Source organism: Leopardus geoffroyi (genome assembly GCF_018350155.1).
Source record: "Leopardus geoffroyi isolate Oge1 chromosome D3 unlocalized genomic scaffold, O.geoffroyi_Oge1_pat1.0 chrD3_random_Un_scaffold_49, whole genome shotgun sequence".
In the NCBI taxonomy this organism is placed as follows: Eukaryota; Metazoa; Chordata; class Mammalia; order Carnivora; family Felidae; genus Leopardus; species Leopardus geoffroyi.
In genome coordinates this window covers 158,688-178,151 of record NW_025543561.1, presented here as the reverse complement: position 1 = coordinate 178,151, position 19,464 = coordinate 158,688, and the positions used below count along the sequence as shown (strand labels likewise).

The 19,464-nt window shown below is 51.3% G+C and overlaps 1 protein-coding gene across 1 annotated transcript in view; it reads right to left on the bottom strand.

Annotated features, from left to right (window-relative positions):
* Positions 1 to 373: 373 nt before the first annotated feature.
* LOC123595693 (small G protein signaling modulator 1-like) overlaps positions 374 to 19,464 on the bottom strand; it is a 78,628-nt gene continuing 59,537 nt past the window's right edge. Inside the window, 9 exon segments of the mRNA XM_045473362.1 lie at positions 374 to 563; positions 565 to 666; positions 4,364 to 4,509; positions 6,791 to 6,855; positions 8,280 to 8,418; positions 10,313 to 10,477; positions 14,790 to 14,922; positions 15,333 to 15,496; positions 16,699 to 16,766. Of these exon segments, the coding sequence (XP_045329318.1) occupies positions 522 to 563; positions 565 to 666; positions 4,364 to 4,509; positions 6,791 to 6,855; positions 8,280 to 8,418; positions 10,313 to 10,477; positions 14,790 to 14,922; positions 15,333 to 15,496; positions 16,699 to 16,766 (1,024 nt within the window). The 3' untranslated portion in view covers positions 374 to 521.

Here is a 19,464-nt window from a genome sequence, read left to right as displayed (position 1 = left end):
ACTACAGGAACGAAGAACGTTCTGGTAATGTTGTCAGGTGTTATTAGGCGGGCAGGGAGAACGGAGAGGCTGTGGCCACAAAAGGGCAACAGGAGGACCCTGGTAGCATCAGAAATGTTCAGTTTGTTGACCATGAGAGTGATACACAAACTTACTCATGTGATAAAATGTGGAGAGCTACACACACACACACCCCCCACAACACACACACACACACAGACAAATGTCAATGCCCCGGTTGTGATATTATAGTTTTGTAAGATGCTACCGTTGGGAGAAATCAGATAAATCCTTCTGTATTATTTCTTATAGCCGTACGTGAATCTATAATTCTCTCAAAATTAAAGTTTATTTTACACAATGGCATCTGTGGCTTGTGTTGTATTTCTACCAGGCAGCATTGCCCTGGAGCTTCCTGGCTCCCCCATGTTCCCCTGTGCCATCTTGGTCCAACGTGGAACCAGAGCACCTCCATCCCCACAGTACCCAGCTCCTTTTGTTGCCAAAGACCCCACTGCCCATCAGGCGTAACCAACCTCCTTCCTTTCTGTTTCTGTCATTCCCGAACTGGTAGTGGCCCAGGAGGAAGGGCCACACGGCCTTGCGGATCTCCGGCTGGATGCCTCCATAGTAGATGAGGCGTAGAAGCTCCTGTTCCTCGTAACTCTGTGGTAGGCGGGGAGGGAGGAAGTAAAGGGTCTGGTCAACAGGAAAGGTGGGCTCTGTGACCTGACAGTCCCACTTCTCAGACCTGGTCCTTAGAGATCATGGTGTGAACAAACAAAGCCGTATGTTCTGGGATATCCATCATGGCATCATATGAGAAAGCAAAACCCTGGAAATCCCCCAACTGCCTGCCGACAGGGGTGGGGGGGTGGGGAACGGGGCATCCCTACACAGGAATACCAACAGAGAGTAAAAAGGGCAGAAGGTGCATCCATGAGAACTTCAACAAAAAGATGTTCGATGTAGGGGCGCCTGGGTGGCGCAGTCGGCTAAGCGTCCGACTTCAGCCAGGTCACGATCTCGCGTTCCGTGAGTTCGAGCCCCGCGTCAGAGCTCTGGGCTGATGGCTCGGAGCCTGGAGCCTGTTTCCGATTCTGTGTCTCCCTCTCTCTCTGCCCCTCCCCCGTTCATGCTCTGTCTCTCTCTGTCCCCAAAATAAATAAACGTTGGAAAAAAAAAAAAAAAAAAAGAAGTTTATTAAAAAAAAAAAAAAAGATGTTCGATGTATATTGTTAAGTGGAAAAAACAAGGTGGAGAATATATCTAGTGTGACCCCATTTTTACAAAAAAAAAAAAAAAAAAAGCCAGTATACAATGAATTAACATTTGTACTTAGCTTTTAGTCAATTTCGTGCATTGTGTTTATTTGGCCATACCATCTCAAAGTTATTAACCTTGACTCAGCTCAGAGAAAATTGTTTAAAAGCAAATCAATCCAAAATGAACATTTCCAGCTGGTTCTTCATGCACTAGTAACTTCTGTGCACACAAGGATAACTTTAACAACTGTTTGCTGTATTGTCAAATAGGTTTGCTCTTTTTAAAACTCATATTCAGGGGCGCCTGGGTGGCGCAGTCGGTTAAGCGTCCGACTTCAGCCAGGTCACGATCTCGCGGTCCGTGAGTTCGAGCCCCGCGTCAGGCTCTGGGTGATGGCTCGGAGCCTGGGGCCTGTTTTCCGATTCTGTGTCTCCCTCTCTCTCTGCCCCTCCCCGTTCATGCTCTGTCTCTCTCTGTCCCAAAAATAAATAAACGTTGAAAAAAAAAATTAAAAAAAAAAAAAAAAACAAACGAAAAAAAAAAAACTCATATTCAGGCAAAGGCTTTGCAGTTATAATTAGTCACACTGAGGGGACCAGCAGGTCCCATCTGTGTGTATGTGTGTGTGTGTGTGTGTGTGTGTGTGTGTGTGTGTAAAACGCCAATGACTGCTTTTTGAAAAGCCACTCTGAAGGGCAGCAAGGTCCAGTTTCCTCCCATCTCTTTACTGTACATTCTAAAATTACAAGCATATTTCACATTTTTAAGTAGGCTCTAACACCCAGCATGGGGCTTAAGCTCACGACCTTGAGATCAAGAGCCCCATGGTCTACCAACCAAGCCAGACAAGAGCCCCACAAGATTTCCCATCTTAATGCTAGTCTTACATGTACCTCACCACAATGGCAAAACCAGCCACTCTTTTGTCTCTGTTGGAAATTTTAATTCACCTTCTGCCGACAGCCTTGTCAAAGCAGTTTAAACATCAGACAACTATTTGTGGCTGAGGCTGTAAATGCTTCATTGAAAATCCACCTGCTCGGGTCCTGGGGCCCACAGCTGGACTCCATTTCCCAGCCTCCTTTGCAGTTGGATGTGGCCATGTGACTAGGTTCTGGCCAATGGGATGTGATAGGATGTGATACAAGCCATTTCCAGGCCAGAGCTTTGAAGAAGCAGGTGTATTCCCTTCAGACTATGTATTTCTGCTCCGCTGCCTGGAGGCAGATGACTATGAGGCCCCCGGGAGGATGGTGGGGCCACAAGAATGAAAGACTCTTGAGCCCCTGGAGGGAGGACAGATGCCCACCCACCAGGAACGCCCACTGAGGACTGAAGAGTGAGCAAGAAATACACCCCATGATGTCAAGCAACTGAAGTAGTTACTGTATTGGTTACTGCAGCTCAGTCCACCCGAATGCAATAATGCAACCAAGAAGGGTAAAAACATGGCCAGTTTGCGAAACTGTTGCAAAAGTGTTAGACAAAAGATACTCACTTCTGACTAATCTATCTTTTCAACCAACTTGTCCTTAGACTAGCACCTCCCAAACTGGGAAGATCACTAGAAGCATTTGGGGAACTTTCAAAAAACAGAAATTCTTGGGCTCCACTCCCAGGGATGCTAAATCAGTAAAGCTGGAGTGGAGCCCAGAAGTCTACAAATCTTTTGAATTCCTCAGGAAATGTGCACTCTCCCAGGCCAGCCGGGATTATGAGCACTAGGACTTTTTGGGAAAGTAAACTGGCACATCTATTTAAATTTTAAATGCATATCAATCAATTTTATTTCTAGGAATCTACTCTCGAAATAAAAGCACTAGTAAGAATTATATGTGCTTATAAAGATGTCGACTGAAGCCCTATTTGAAATAATTTTTAAAAAGAGAAAGAGCCCAGGGGCGCCTGAGTGGCTCAGTCAGTTAAACGTCTGACTTTAGCTCAGGTCATGATCTCGTGGTTCATGGGTTTGAGCCCCACATCGGGCTCTGTGCTGACAGCTCAGAGCGTGCTTCAGATTCTGTGTTTCCCTCTCTCTCTCTGCCCTTCCCCTGCTCACACTCTCTCAAGAATGAATAAACGTTTAAAAAAAAATTTAAAAAAATAAAAAGAGAAAGAGCCCAGCTGTCTATCATTAGGGGAAGATCTGAATAAAGTATGGTCTACTCATCAATGAAGTGCGAAGGTTCTAACGTTCAACATTTCGCCTAGAGATCTGAAGACATCTTTGCTATAAAATGAAGCTGTTGCTTAAAATACAAACTCAATGTCACCTCATTTTTTTTGTTACCTCATTTTTAAAAAAATAAGAATTACAGGGGCACCAGGGTGGCTCAGTCGGTGAAGTGTCCGACTCTTCGTTTTGGCTCAGGTCATGATCTCACAGTTCATTTAGGAACATTTAGAAACTGTTCCATATGCTCTCCCCCCTCCCCCCTCCCCCCAACCCAGTTTCTTGAGAGCCATAAGCCTATCAGCCTAGCCAAGGTTCTGGGAAGTTCTGCAGGATACAGAAAAGCTGACCCCTCTCGTTTCCCAAGCTATTTCACTGTGAAACTTTTTTCACACATAAACATCTTCCTTGCAGGGATGTTTGCCTTCTAGTAAGAAAACCTTAGAGATGCGTTTCCAGGTGAAATATCTGATGGGAGGATTCTCGGGTCGTGAGGCCAAGTGGAAGGGTTCTGCACGCTGGGGGCGGCGGTTTTCTGGGCCCAGCTGCCTCCTCTGACTTAGCTACCTTCCTCCTAAGTAGCTAAGTAGTTTCAACCTTCCTGCGGAAGAGACTTACTGCACCTCGTGCAGCACTGTGCATACGTGTGATGCTTAATAAATCCTTGGTGACAGATTCTTTACTCCTTCCAGGAGAGGACGCGCACGCTCCAGCCTCCTGGATCCTCACACCCATGGGCAGAAGGGGGCTGTGGGTTTTAGCACTCTCAAGAAGGGCGGGGCCTTCAGGTGGGGTACGCCGACCACCCCTAAGGTGTCACAGCCGCCTTGAGTCCCCGCAAGCAGGTGGGTTCATTGCTCAGATGACAAGACAGTCCCCCCAAGGGCTCTGCCCCACTGCAGGCAGAGCCAGGCCAAGCCTTACTGTGCTATCCTGAAGGTACTGCTCCCAGATCCTGGCCGTCAGCCCATGTCCGGCATCACAGGGCAAGTCTGGAGACACGATCATGTGATTGACCAGGGCTGACAGGTGGGTCCTCACAGTGGACAGGTGTCTGCAGTAGGCAAGCCCTGGCGAGGGAAGGAGGGAGGGAAAGTGCCATCATCCACCATCCAGCCTGCCTTGCCTTGTCTCGTGGATCTCGAAGCGCTGCCCCACCCTGCAATCCTAGCGAACCCTCATGACGCAGAAAGTCCCATCATCCTTCTCTTCCAGATGAGGAAGGCGAGGCTCGGAGGGGTGAAGTCACTTGCTGGCTTGACTGCTTAATAGTTCTGTGAGCCTAGGGAAGTCGGTCACCTTTCTCAGCCCAGGCCAGGGTGCCATTACCTCCTCTTCCCGGAAGCCAAGGCATTTAATCCATGGGCAGGAGGAAGACAAGGGGCAGGCAGGAAGGAGGCAGGGACTCCACATGCTCTCCAGGCCTCTGGGTGCCTCCGATCCGTAGCAAGAGAGAAAGAGAATGGCAGGGGTGGGCAGCTCTTGTTCACAGTGCAGCTAGATAAAGAAGGCCCTGGGAGATGCGCCTGGTTTGCTTTCAAAGATGGCCCCGCACTCTCACCGAATGCCTGCCAACCTGCCACCCTTCGTCCGCTCCACCCTGGGCACCTGGAGGGCACAGTGCCTGGTACACAGGAGGCACTCAGCAAATGACAGCTTGTGTTTGCTCTGACCATGCCCCCTCCCTTTGGCTGTCCCCTATCAACTCCTGGAGAGGACCCTGGGCTTTCTGGAGCCTGAGGACTCGCCCCTCCCAGCAATGAGGAGGAGGAGGAGGAGGAGGAAGAGGAGGAGTAGTAGGAGGAGGAGGAGGAGAAGGATTACAAAAAGGGGAAGGAGGGGGAGGAGGGTGAAGAGAGGCAGGAGGAGGGGGAGGAGAGGGAGGAGGAAGGGGAGGAGGAGAGGGAGGGGAGGAAGGAGGAGGAGGGGGGAGGAGGAGAGGGAGGGGAGAAAGGAGGAGAAAGAGGGGGAGGAGGAGAGGGAGGGGAGGGAGGAGGAGGAGGGGGGAGGAGGAGGGAGGGAGGGAGGGAGAGGAGGAAGGAAGGGGAGGGGAGGAAGGAGGAGGAGGGGAGGGAGGGGAGAAATGAGGGGAGGAGGTGGGGGAGGGGAAGGAGGGGCAGGGGGGAGGGGGAGGAAGGGGAGGAGGGAGATGGCTAACACTGACACACGCATACACTACGTGCCAGGGAGCTGCCAGAGCTCCCATAATGCAACTCATTAAATTCTCACAACAACATCTGTAAGAGGCATCTTATAGATCCATCTTACAGATGAAGAAACTGAGGCACAGACTGCTCGTGTCACCTGCCCAGGTCACATCACCGGGAAGTGCAGAGATGGAATCTGAAACCCAGCTGCCCAGCGCCAGAACTTGGGCTCTCAACCACCATCAGGGATGAGCCATGGCACGCGACAACATTGTTCAAGATTCATCTTGACCCTCGACCCTTTCTCCAGGAAGCTTTTCCATTTGGGTTCCATAAACATGTGTCCACGCTCCCCTGGCTCCCAGCCAGGCCCTGCATCAGGCACTGGGGATGGGTGATAACAGAACAGGCAAAAACCTTGATCCTGAGAGCTCACGTTCTCCCTGCCTCTCCAGGCGCGGGGGAACATGGCCTGAGCTGCTATTCTGCAGGCCATGGAGGACATAGTAACACTTTTCTGGAATCCCTGAAAATACGTGTTTTATCTCCCCCATCTAGGCTGGGAGGCTGGGGAAATAAAATGTGCTAAGAATCACAGCAGAATGAAAAACAAAAAAAAAATCAGGCTTTGTGGTCAGTGGGTTAGGCTTGAGCTCTGGCTGTGTCATGTATTAGCAGTGTGACCTTGGACAAGTTACCTTGCCTCCCTGTGCCTTAGTTTCCTCATTTGTTAAACAGAAACCATCGGAATGCCTGTATTTAAATTTTCATTTTTAACTCCGTGGAAAGGGATCAGACCACCTGACTCTTCTGCCCACAGGTGAGGGGAACCGACTCTTATTGAGCACCTAGGACGTGTCCTGCTAGGTGTTAGGGGCTCTATATATGCTTCTCATTTAATCCTGAAAACAAGCCCTCTAAGGTGGGCACTGGGGATGCGATGGTGACTAACCAGACCCCTGCCACTGAGAAGCCCCGTTGTTTGCTGTCCCCCCTCAGCACCTACAGACACAATTTATCCTCCATCTATAGATGAGGCTCAGAGAAGTGCATGTAACTACGCTAAAAACAGACACATTCGGGAAATAGGGGAGCAGAGGTTCACGTGCCAGAGCCAGGCACCTTCCCCTCACACTGCTGACATACAACAGGCATTTGATAAATGCCCCCAGAGACCACAATGGCAAGTAAAGCCAATACGCACATCCATAGAAGGCTCTGGAAAGGATCTGGTACTTCATATTGTCACAGAGGAGCTTCAGGGGAGCCCTGCAGGTGGAGGAAAAGACGACACTTAGGAAAGACCCCACAGAGCCCAGGTTCCCTGGGGAAGCACAGCTTGTTGCCTGTAGGGAGCAGATTAAAACCAGTCAGTTAAGGGGACTGGAGGAGGGGGAACTATTATTTCTACCCATACAGCATCATTGCCACTTCCCCTAGTCTTTGGGGTCACTGCCTCCCCAACACTCTGGACCTGCGGTTTGGATGAGGCTGATTCTACCCAGTACCTGACTCAGGTTGGAATCACCGTCCTTGAATAAGAGGTGGTCACGTGATCCAACCTGAGCCAATGAGAATGAGCCCTGAGACTTTTGTTGGAACTACAGGCAAACAGACCCATTTTTCTCTGTTCAAGCTCCTAAGCCAGAGGGATATAGGACAGTGGCTGCTGGGATCCATTCTTGCCACTCCATAGGAAAGGCCTGCCTGAGAATGAAACCACCACAGAGGCAACCAGAGGCAAGAGTTGAAGAAACAGAGAGATTTCTGTTTTGAGCATCTGGAGCCAACCATGCCTGAAGTCACCACGCCTCTGGACTTCTCCATCCTGTTGCGATTTCCTTTCGTATTTGAACTAGTCTGAAGTGGTTTTTCAGTGACTTGCACCAAGAGTTCTCACTTCTCAAGTGGCCCAGCTGAACCAAACTGAGCCAAACTGCGATTCAGAGTCTGGCTGATTGCAGAGGTGATGCCTCAGAGCTCCTCCTTGCGTGGGGTGGGGGGGGGGGGGTTTGGGGGCTGTTTTGGCTGCAAGAGGAGAGGGGAGTAAGGCCCCAGCAGTGTTGGGGAAATCGAGGACTGCTGAAGGGAGTATTGTGCATGCTTGCAGAGAACAGGATGGAGGAATAGTTGCATATTTTTCTCAGGACCTCCTGGGGGCCACCCAGCAAAACCCAGGGAGACAGGAAGGAGGCATGGTTAACGTCCTCCAGTTACACGCAGGGAGGCATTAAACACGAAAATAACCCTCACTGTACCCTCAGGTTGGTCGGGTGCAGACTTGCTCAGGTTACCAGGCATTTGTATCCCCATTCTGTGGAGGAGCAAACTGAGGCATGTGTGCTTGGCATTAAGTAATATTTGGTGTCACCGGGCCCTTTAATGGGCAGCAAGCAGAGCCCCGAGCTGACCCAGGACAGACACATAGTACGCATGATAAAAAGCCTTTGCTGTAAGAAGCCACTGAGATAGCAGGACTGTTTGTTACTGCAACATAACCTTGTTTATCCTGACCGATACATGTAAGGAAGCTCCGCTAGCTAGGACTTCACAAGGCTAGCCTTTGACCCAGACCTGAGTGATTCCGTAGCCTACATCTCTCTTCTGAATTCAGCGCTGGGCAACAAACAGGTGCCTACAAATCTTCTGCAAATCTTTCCATTCCCTCGACCCATGGCGTAAGCCCCTCATACCTCTCATGGTTGCAGCCATTGGTTGAGCCACCATCAGCGGAGCCACTCTGTGAACAGGATGAGCAGGAGGATTTCCGGGGGCTGGGTTGCCATAAGGGCGGTAGGTTGCTCACGGAGACATCCATCAGGTCCTGGGGGGCTGTGGTGGATAGAGGGGATGGGGCAAGAGCCCCAGTTAAATCTATGTGGGTCACGGAAACCTTACCCCGAAGCAAGCAGCTCGCCCCTAGGCCGGCACAGGGATAGGGAAAGACTCTGAATGTGACAGCCAGAAACAGCGACCCCAATCATTATCTGACCCAGATAATGGCCTTTGAGCCCACCTGATCCAATGAAAGCCACCAGCAAGATTTGGGGCCCTTACCAGATGGGAAGTAAAGAAAGGAAGAAAAAGGAAGAAGGCGGGGTGGGGGGGGGAGAGTGAGGATAGAAAGAGAGAGACAGAGACAGAGAGAGAGAGCACACGCCAAGAGCCAAGAAAATAGACCCAGTACCACAGCAGGAGGCCAAGCCTCACCATGTTGTCATTCAGCTGTCCTTATAGGAGACTGACAAGAAGGAAGAGGGGCCTGCTGGGGGTTTCTGGGCAAGGCTGATGATCCTGAGTCCCAGTCTGGGGTAGACTCTCTGGGAGAGACAATCTCTAGCAGGGAGGCAGAAGGGAGCCTAACTCAACAGATGAGGCAGGGCACCCAAGGGCAAGGGACCCAGCGGAGGCCCCGCTGATGAGGTTGTCGGCACTGTCCATCAGCCTGAGCCATACAGCTGTTCCATCAACGGGTCTCAAGCAGGCTGGCGACCGCCACCCAGCATCACGCTTGCTGAAAAGCCACATGCCAGTGTCCCACCCCGATCTACTGATTTAAAACCTGCTAGAGAGAGAGCCCTTAAGTCTGTATACCAAAAACAATTTTGATAACAGCAGCCACATTCGAGAACCAAGAGAGCATGACTGATCTCCTAACACTTGGATACTGGGGAGTCCTGATCAAGTGCTCCCAGGATACAGCACTTAGATTTTCCCTCACTGCCTCCTTTCCCAGCTCCATGGAAACCGTGGCATCTGCGGGGCTGCAGGACCAACACGACAGTGACACATGCGTTACAATTTCTGTCGTTAATTTCCTGGCTTCGTGACAGCTCCAGACAGGAGCTTATTTTCTCAAGGACAGGGCTCGGTAAACATTTTCCGTCAAGGACCAGGCAGTCAACATTTTAGGGATTATGAACCATTTGGCTGCGATCACAGCCACTCAACTCTGCCTTCAGAATGCAAAAATAGCCATGCTCAAGATGCAAAGACATGAGCCCGGGTGTGTTCCAATAAAACTTTATTTATGGACATTGAAACCTGAATTTCAGATCATTTTCACATGTCACAAATATTACTCTTTTGATTTTTATCGATTAATAAAAATATGTGGAAACCATTCTTAGCTCATGGGCTGCACAAAATGAGGCTGGCTCCGGCCTGTGGGCCCTAGTTTGCCTAGGAGATTAAGAAGGGTTCACATCGACCCCACCAGCCACGCCTCCTCAAGGATGACCGGTAATCCCTGGCCTCTTCCTTTGGGCTGCAAGGTCGGGGGGAGGGGAATGGTTGCCGAGCCCACGCTACTTGTCATCAGCGCTCAGTAGCCGACAGGGCCCAGCCCTACCCACTGACAGTATAGAAAGGTGTCTTCACAATGTCACATAGAAAGCTCTTCCCAAGCTGACTCACAGATGAGCTGGCCAAGAAAGCACAGTGAGCCCCTGTAAAATGTTCTAGAAAAGTGTCCCCAGTTCTCTGCTTCCCTGATCGATTTCAGCAAGCTGTGGCAAGGCTGCCTGCACCCCAGCCCGTCGCACTCCACAGGCATCACCAATGGATCCCTTCACCATGGAACCCCTGACATCCCGCACTGGGGAGGCTGGACAGCGTGAGGGCATCGGTCTGTCTCCCGCTTCCCTCGTTGGGACCAAGACTCAAATGACAACATGGCAGAGGTGGCCGGCACCCAGCCCCAGGGTGGGAGTAGCCCAGACGTTACTGGGGGGCTGCTGCTTCGGACCCGGCATGGGGAAGGTGGCGTCCCATCTGGCTCGTGCCCACTGACTGCCCCTGGCCACCACTAGCACCGACCGGCCGGCAGGAACCACCGTCCAGGCAGGGCTCACGGAGACTGGGGGAGTGCTGCCCAAGCGGTCGGGAGCAACTTGAGACACAAAACAGAAAGCACCAGTGAAACAGAATGTCCGCGGTGGGCAGAACACTGACACAGGCGAAGAGCCAATTCTTCAGGGCTGAACCTCTCCCCTGCCCTGCTCCACACAGCTCCGTGTTTATAAAGTGCCTACTATGTGCCAGCTGCTGTGCAGGCACAGGATTGCCCTATCGTCCTCAATCGCCCCGTGAGGGAGGCCTCTCTTCTCCCATTCTGCAGAAGGGGAAACTGAGGCTCGGAATGAGCCCCAGCCCCAGCCCCAGCGGGTGGTAACTGGCGTAACATTCCTTTCTGACTGAGGTCCCCCTCTCTTTCCGCCAACAACAGCTATCACCTACTGAGTGCAAGTACTACCACTATCCCCTTTTGCAGATTCGGGAACTGAGTCACGGAGCATGGAAGCAGCATGCCCAAGACCATCCAGCTAGCAAACGGTGGGGCTGGGATTCCAACCCAGGGTGTCAGACCCCGAGGTCCTACTGAATACTCTCTCAACCGACATTCCCCCGACACCACCCTTGCTCTAGACCAGCAGCTGTCCACTGGGGCAATTTTGGCACCTTGACGCCATCTGGCGATGTCTGGAGACATTTTGGGTTGTCACGACCTGGGAATTTGCTAGATGCTGCTGGCATCTATCTAGTGGGTAGACGACAGGGATAATGCACCAGACCCCCCACCTCCACCCCACCAAATACACAATTATTCAGCCCAAAATATCAACAGTGCCGAGGCTGAGAAACCCTGCCCTAGACCAGCTCTGTTCAACAGGAATCCAACCTAAGACACATGCTTACTTCAGAAGTTTCTAGAAGCTGCACTAAAGGGGGGGGGGGGGACCAGATGAAATCAATTTCAACAATAACTTCTGTTTAACTCAGTATATCTGTAATGTTACCATTTTAACGTGCAATCGATATAAAATTACTGAGGAGATATTTTATATTTCTGTTGGTTGTTGTAAGTCTTCAGAATGCAGTGTGTATTTGACACTTAAGGCACAGCTCCATCCGAACTAGACGCATTTCAAGCGCTCGGGAGGCATGCGTGGCTCACGCCTGCCATCACAGACGGCATAGACAGTCTCAGCAACACAGGAGAATGGAAAGGCCCTCTTCTGACTCCGAAACGGGCTCAATGTTTCAGAACTGGTCTCTGCCTCCTCTGTGCACAAGGACACGAGACGGAGGCAAGAAGACACTGAAAGGGGCTTTAGAACCATCTATGGCCACATCATCCTGCCCACAGGGCAAAACTCTTCTCCCTTATTATTGAAGGCAGGCATCTGCAAACTTTTTCTATAGAGGGCCAGACATGTAATATATTTTTGGCATTGTGGGCCTACAGTCTTGGTTACAATGATCTCACTCTGCTGCTGTGGTGTGAAAGCAGCCATGGACACGCTGTCTGTGAATGCGTGTGACCGTGTTCCGATAAAACTTTATTTACAAAAACAGGCAGTGGGCCGAATTTGGACCACAGGAAGGAGTCTGCCCATTTCTGATTTAGGCACTTCTTCAGAAGGGACTTCATTGTCCTCAAAGGTGAAAACCATAGCTCTGGGGCTCAGGCCCCTGAGAAAATCAACCAAGCAGGGGGCACCATTTCCACGTGGGCTGAATCTGACTGAGCTTGGGCATGAAGGGGGTGAAACCACAGTGTCAACCGATCCTGGTCAAAAAACAATCTGCATGGAGTGGTTGTGAGAGGTACAAGCTCTGGAGCCAGGACACCTGGGTTCAAATCCCAACCACGCCGAGGATTAGTTGTGTGGCTCTGGACCAGTTTCTTAACCTTTCTGTGCTTCAGCTTCCTCTTCTGAAAAGCAGGCGATGGTGAAGACAGTGGCATCTGCCTAGGAGGGCCGTGGTGAGGATTAGCATTGCGTTAGGTGCCTGATACATCATCACACTGACTCCTCAGAATATGACCCTGGGTGGGGAGGGTCTGTAGAATGTCTCCCCATTCTACAGACAAGGAAATGAGGCCTGGAGAGGGCAAGTCACTTGGCCATGCTGCAGTGGCAGAGAGGTGAATGAAGTGATGTGTGCTTTACTCAGCCAAGGGCCCTTTTGCTCCCAGATGACACTCAGCAACGTCTGGGGACATTTCCGGTTGTCGCAGCTTGGTGGTGGGGGAGGGGGCAGATTTGCTGCTTGGCCGTTAGTAGCGGGAGACCAGGGATGGCACTCAACATCCTACAAGGCACATGACACCCCCCCTCCAAGAATTATTCCATCTACAACATCGGCAGCGCTATGAGTGAGAAGCTTTGATCTAAATAAACTGAGTTCACTGGGGTTTCCTCACAGGCAGATGAGAATTCAAGTGCCGGGAGTCTATCTGGGAGATGTTTCCAAGAAGCATGGGTAGGCGAAGTGACACGAGAAGGCAGAGCAAAGGGCTGGTTACTGCTCAGGTTACCACTATGGGCAACTGGTGCTTGATCTCCTGGGGGGGAGGGGGCGCTCTGGGAGACATGCAGACACGCATGTCAGAGCTTTCTTACCGGGGTGGGGGGGTGAAGGAGCCGGGGCGTTTATACACTAATTCCTGCCAGTCGTTGGCTGAAGGCTGCTCCAGGGAGGATCCTGGTTCCTGGACACCTCTAGCCCACCCCCACCCACAGGCAGAAGGGACCCTCAGGCAGAGAGACACTAGGATGGGAGTCGACAGGAGAGCCCTCAAGGAGGGGTGTGGGTGGGCACTGCCAGCGTCTGTTCTGCTGGCACACGGAGAGCCCCAACACGCTAACATGGACACTTCCCAAGCAAGTAAGACCTCCGGCACCCAGCCTGGCTCCCAGCAGAGCCTACAAACTATATGTTGGATGAGCCTCTCTGGGGAGCAGAGACAGGGCTTCCCGGGAAGGCAGACAGGGGGCATCTGGCCCCTCTGATCATTCGGCTCTTGGGGGTGCTGTATGAGCCTGGTACCGCTGACAGGCTGGGACGGCTCCAGACCCCGAACCGGGGTAGGAACGGATGTAGTAATGAACACTTCAGGACACTCTCAGGCTCCTAGTGATGCAGAAACACGAGGCTTTGGTCCTAACTGACCATGAAGGAATGAATATATGGGTGAAGATGAGAAACCAACCTGAGCAATATAAGACCTTACCACCAAGCCTGCCCCACATCCCCAGACCCCATTGAGTGGTGGACGAAAGCCAGAGCGTGAAGCGACCTGGCACGATAGCAAAGGTAGGCTCAGAGCCATTATCCATCAAGTGGAACAACAGGACCACCAAGGGTAAAATAAAACGGGGTTGACAGAAAGCACTACAGCTTAATACTGAGTTGCTGAAACAAGACATCCACATGGTGCTTAATAAATGCTGGGACTCTGGGGCACCTCGGTGGCTCAGTCGGTTGAGCATCCGACTCTTGGTTTCAGCTCAGGTGGTGATTTCACGGTTCTTGAGTTCGAGCCTTGCATCAGGCTCTGCACTGAGAGCTCAGAGCCTGGTTGGGATTCTCTCTCTCCCTCTCTGCCCTTCCCCAGCTCCCTCTCTCTCCCTCTCTCTCTCTCTGTCAATAAATAAATAAATATTAAAATTTTAATAAAATAAAATAAAATAAAAGCCAGGCCTCTGAGAACTTTCCAAATATCAGTTCATTTGATCCAAATAACACCTCCGTGGTAAAGACGACCTTAATGGTAACAGTCTCTACGAACCAAGCATCTATGTCACGGCAGTCACTGTCCCAAGTGGCAGACATATATTAGCGTCTCGTGTGCCAGGGCCTGGTGCTTTGCTTCCCGCCTTTGCTGTTTTTGACCATCATGTATTGAAGCCCTACTGTGTGTGAGACTTGATTCCAGGGACTTTACATTGATCACCTCATTATCTCACTGAATCCTGACAACAGTAGAGTGAAATAAAATACCAACAACCACATTACAGCAGCTAGCATGGACGTGTTCTGTGCCAAGGGCCTTCTCTAACTTAGTCCCCACAAGGGCCCGATGATGCAGGTGCTATGTTAACGTCCCCATCTTACAGATAAGGAGACCAAGGCACAGAAGGGTGAAGTGACTTGCCCCAATTCAACCAGGATTCCAGAGCCCACTCACTACCTCGTGGTAATTCCTGCTCCAGGTTCACCTTTATTAAGCTCAGTAGTGCGTGGTTCTCACTGGGGGGAAACCAAGATACTAACTTCCTGGTTTCAAGTCCCTGCCCGCCCCCCCACTGGCCCCAGAACCCAGACCACCTGTCCACAAGCCCCAAACACCTGGAGTTATTTTCACGTTCAGCTAACAGGTTAGATCTCGGGGGCCCAGAGACTGGGAAGCTTACCGAATTCAGACTGCATGCCGGGATAGATGATCCTGAACACGTAATCTGTGGCCTCGTCATCTTCCTTGTCCGAAGACGTGGACTCGGCAGAACCCTGAGGGCTTCGCTTGCGCAATTTGGGAAATACTTTGCCCTGAAAGCACAATCCCAATGCATAGCCCTTGGGATACATCTGTCCCCACAGTCTGTGCACGGCCTGAGGGTCTCAGTGGGGTGTGCATGAGCCCACAAAGCCAGGTAAGGAGTCATGGGCAAGAACGACCACCCTGGGGTGCCTGGGTGGCTCAGTCAGTTGACCATCTGACTTTGGCTCAGGTCATGATCTTGCAGTTGGTGAGTCTGAGACCCACATCAGGCTTGCTGCTGTCCGTGCAGGGCCCGCTTTGGATCTTCTGTCCCCCTCTCTCTCTGTCCCTCCTTTGCTTACACTCTCTCAAAAATAAATAAAACGTTAAAAAAATTAAAAAAAAAAAAGAATGACCACTCCCCACGGCTGACCCCCGCCCCCATCCCAGCCTCCCTGGGGCCCCCACGGTCACTCACCTTCCCCCGCTGAGACCAGAGTGGAGGGTCCAGCTGCCCGTGAGGGAGCAGCCCATTTTCCAGGCACGAGAGGAACTGCAGGAGGTGCCCCCCCTTGGGGAAGCGGAACGGCGGCCTCTGGATCCCGTCCTGGCTGACCAACACCACTGTCCCACCGCTGTCCACTGCCACCGCGACCCAGCCAGAGGAGACCCGGCAGAAAGTCACTATGGGGCATGGGATGGGGGTCCTCCCGGCAAACACATTGCCCTGGGCATGCCAAGCCAGACCCGTGGACCTGGTCCAAGGCTCTGGGAAAGGCCTGGGCAGAAGGTCAGGGGAAGTTTTTACCTCCCCAGAGCCCCTCCCATCCCACCCGCCACTGCTGCAGACTGGGAACTATGGGATATGGTCCAGGAGAATGTGGTCGCCCCCCCTGAAATCACCCACCAAGGGGGAAACACCCCATGTCCCTCAAGTGCCCTCTATGCATCAACCTGACCTATTTTTGTATGGAGGCTTTCAGACCTACCCCTTCTCAGGGCAGTAGTGACTTGCTAGCATGTATTGAGCACTTACTGTATATAAGCACAGCACATGAAAGGCAGTGTGTTATTGGAATACCCAAAATACCCCTAGAAGGTCTATCTATTATTGCCTATTTTACAAATGATGAAACTAAGGCTCAGAGAGCGTACATGACTTGCTCTGGGTCGCACAGTAGAGTCTGGATCTGAACCCAGGTCTGTCTCATTGACTAAGCTTAATGTGGGGCAGCTGGGTGGCTCAGGTGGTTAAGTGTCCGACTTTGGCTCAGGGCATGATCTCATGGTTCATGACTTCGAGCCCTGCATCGGGCTCTGTGCTGACAGCTCAGAGCCTGGAGCCTGCTTTGGATTCTGTGTCTCCTTCTCTCTCTCTGCACCCACCCCTCAAAAAATAAATAAACATTAAAAAGGTTTTAAATAAGATTAATGTGTCATGCCTTGGTAGAGTCCAGATCCCTTGCTTTCTACAACAGGATAGCCCTCTGCTTGTTCTGAGTGTACCTTCTTTGAGCTCCAGGTTTGAGTCCAAACTCTGGAGCTTACAGGCTGTGTGACTTTGTGCCAACCTGTTTAGAGCCCTGCTGGGCACATCACAAGGGCTCCATTAAGTGTCAGCAGCTAACACCGTGGGTTTGATGCTAAGTCCTGAACCTATGTCATTTGATCTTTACAACAATGCCATGACTAGATGCTGTGATGATTCCATTTCACAGATGGGGAAACCGAGTCTCAGAGAGGTGAAATCACTTGTTTGAGGTTGCACAGGTAATGAGGAGGTGGGAGCAGGCAGGGGAGCCAGAAGGAACACCCCCACCCCGTGCTCCCCCAACAGTCCCTACCTTGCTGGTGGCAGTGCAGGTATACAATCTCCTCCAGGCGGATGGTCATAGCATAGTCCCAGTAGACGCTGGAAGGGGAGGGATGGTTAGTTCCACAGGATGCCTGCTCACTTCATCATGGGGAAGGGCCCATGAAGCCAGAAGTCCACACCCTTGCTAACCCTTTTCACTAGGACCCATCTGTCCCCAACATCTGTATTCAAGACTTCCCCAAATCTACCTCGCCTTCTTCTGGTCCCAGTACCCCAATTTTCTGAGGAACACACTTCCCTTGCCCCCATCCATGTGGCTGAGGCTGACTCCACCCACCCTCTATGCCAGGATTCCAGGAATAGCCATGTGATCCAGGCCTGGCCGATCCGCACATTCTACTGTTCCAGCCAAAGTGATTGGTTCAGGGATGGCCCCATGACCCAAGCAGAATGAATGAGACTCAGTTGTTGGATTTATGTTAGAATAAACTGGGAAAAGGATGCTCCTTTCTGCTAGGAGAGTAGGAGCAGAGATGATAAAAGTCTGGAAACATAGGGAACCATGGCAAGAAAAAGCCTGCCTGACGATGGAGTCGACAGTCAGGAAAGCAGAACCAAGAGATGGAGAGTTCAGGCCCCCATCATTTGAGTCCCTGGATCCAGCCATGCCTGAAGCCACTGTCCAGAATGTTTCGGCTCAATGCCCAAGTCCACTTGAGTTTAGTTTTCTGTCACAGGTATCTAAGTATCTTGACTCAGACCCCAACACCAAACCACCATGCATCCGAGGGGTTAGAAGAGCCACTCAACAGCTTTGACCCCATAGGTCCCAGCAGTGTGATGTGAAGGCTTCTATGGGCCTCAGTTTCCTCCTCTGTAAAACGGGGGATGATAATTACCCACCACACAGTGCGGCTGTGACAGTTAAATGGAATCACATATTTGAAGGGCTCAACACAATGCTCATACAGAAAAAAGTACTTGGCTCATGGTCTCTGTGCTTACATACTTTATTCTTTCCATTTTCAGATCAAAGCCTACTGCTGTATTGAAACAGATCACTTTTCCCCTCAGAACACCATGGAGGTGGGGCTCACAGGAACTGGGGCTTTGTGGCAGTCAGGGGAATGCACTGCTTGGGTGTCCTTAAGATCTTGCTGTGGGGACCAGAGCTGACCAACAGCTTCAGAGGCCACCTCTCCAGATCCACCGTCATGTTTGTGCCAAGACCATGCTTCTCTTGGGCAGCTCTCAAGCAGGCCCGGGCACATGGGGGCACCAGCGTAGGCCTATTCCTGCGGGATGGGGGGCTCCTCTGATGGTCAACTTTAGCCCAGGGGCTCCCAGCTGAGCTGGTTGAACATGCTAAGAACTGCAGCATATAAGACTCTCTCTTCCTTCTTTCCCCTCCCCATTCACAGGGGTCAACCAGCTTCTGAATATTCTGCCTGCCTCTTCCTGCTCTTCCCTTTCATCCTTCACAGGTTCCGCTCACGTTAAGTCTCTGCTGCATGTCTAATTCTGTCTGGGTCTGCTTCTTGGAGGACCTGAACCAACACAGGCTTCAAGGTCAAACTTCAAATCCCACTTTACCAATTATACTGACTCAGTCCTTTCTCCTCTCTGGGCCTCAGTTTCCTTAGCTGCAACATGAGGAAGTTGGAACAGAAGCTTCCTAAGGGACCTTCCTGCACTGGTCTATGTGTACCAGAGTCAGCCTCGCCAGGGTCCATGGAGCGAACATCCTTGGAGGGCAGCTGAGTGCACAAACATTTTCAGAGCCTCTGAGCAGCCTCTGCTGAGTCCCTCACGGGCGAGTCTTGGCCAGAAGGTCCTTCCCTGGGCTTCCACATTGTACCCATCATACAGGTTGCGGTTGCCTGTTTTCTCCTGTCTCCCCCAAGAGGTGCTGAACTGGACAGCGCCTGGGTTTTCTTTACTTCTGCAAGATGCTCCGAGAATATTCAGAGTGAATGGTGAATACCCTAGGGTGCCCAGTAGACAAAACAACTTTCCAGCTACCACCACACACCAACAAAGAGGATCTCTGTGGCCACAGTCCCTTTGGATCTGTGTAAACTTAACACCAACAGTCCCATGACTGAGAGGCCTTTCTGGGTTCCAGTCTCCCTGCTAAGGGTATTACATGCATTTTCTCATCGACTCCTTCCTGTACACCTATTCGGAGGTTCCATGACCACATCCCCATTTTACACCGGATGAACAAACTGAGGTTCAGGAAGGCGAAGTTGTCCAAGATCGCTCAACTGGGAAGGAGCAAGAGCTGAGCTTTTAATTTCATTTGACAGGTTTTAACAACTTCCTAGACCAGAACTGCTGGGTCACATGGTAAGGGGTAGGTCAGAAAACACTTCTAAACTAGATTGTCAAGTGGTTGGGCCATCAGCAGGGTATGGGAGTTTCAGCTGTTCCACACAGCAGGGCTGAGATCTGAGCCAAGTCCGGCCTGACTCCAGAGCCCAAATAGCCACTCTTCGGTGATATTTCCTCATGGACATGAGGAAACCTAGCTGGGGAGTTATGACCCTGGTTGTACACGAGGGGGCGCTGGCTGGGACAAGAGAAGAGGTACTGAAGCTCCTCAGACAAGGACCATACCCCTTATCTTTGTTGTCTCTTGGTCCCCAAAGAGATGCCAGAGTCCCTGGGCACCTCCACATCCTATAGGCTAACCACCATGTTTCTGACCCTTAGCTTTTTCTCTCTCACTGGATAGATGGGGGTTGAGAATCCAAGGCTGGGGAAGTTTCTAGCCCCCTCAGTAGTGACCTGG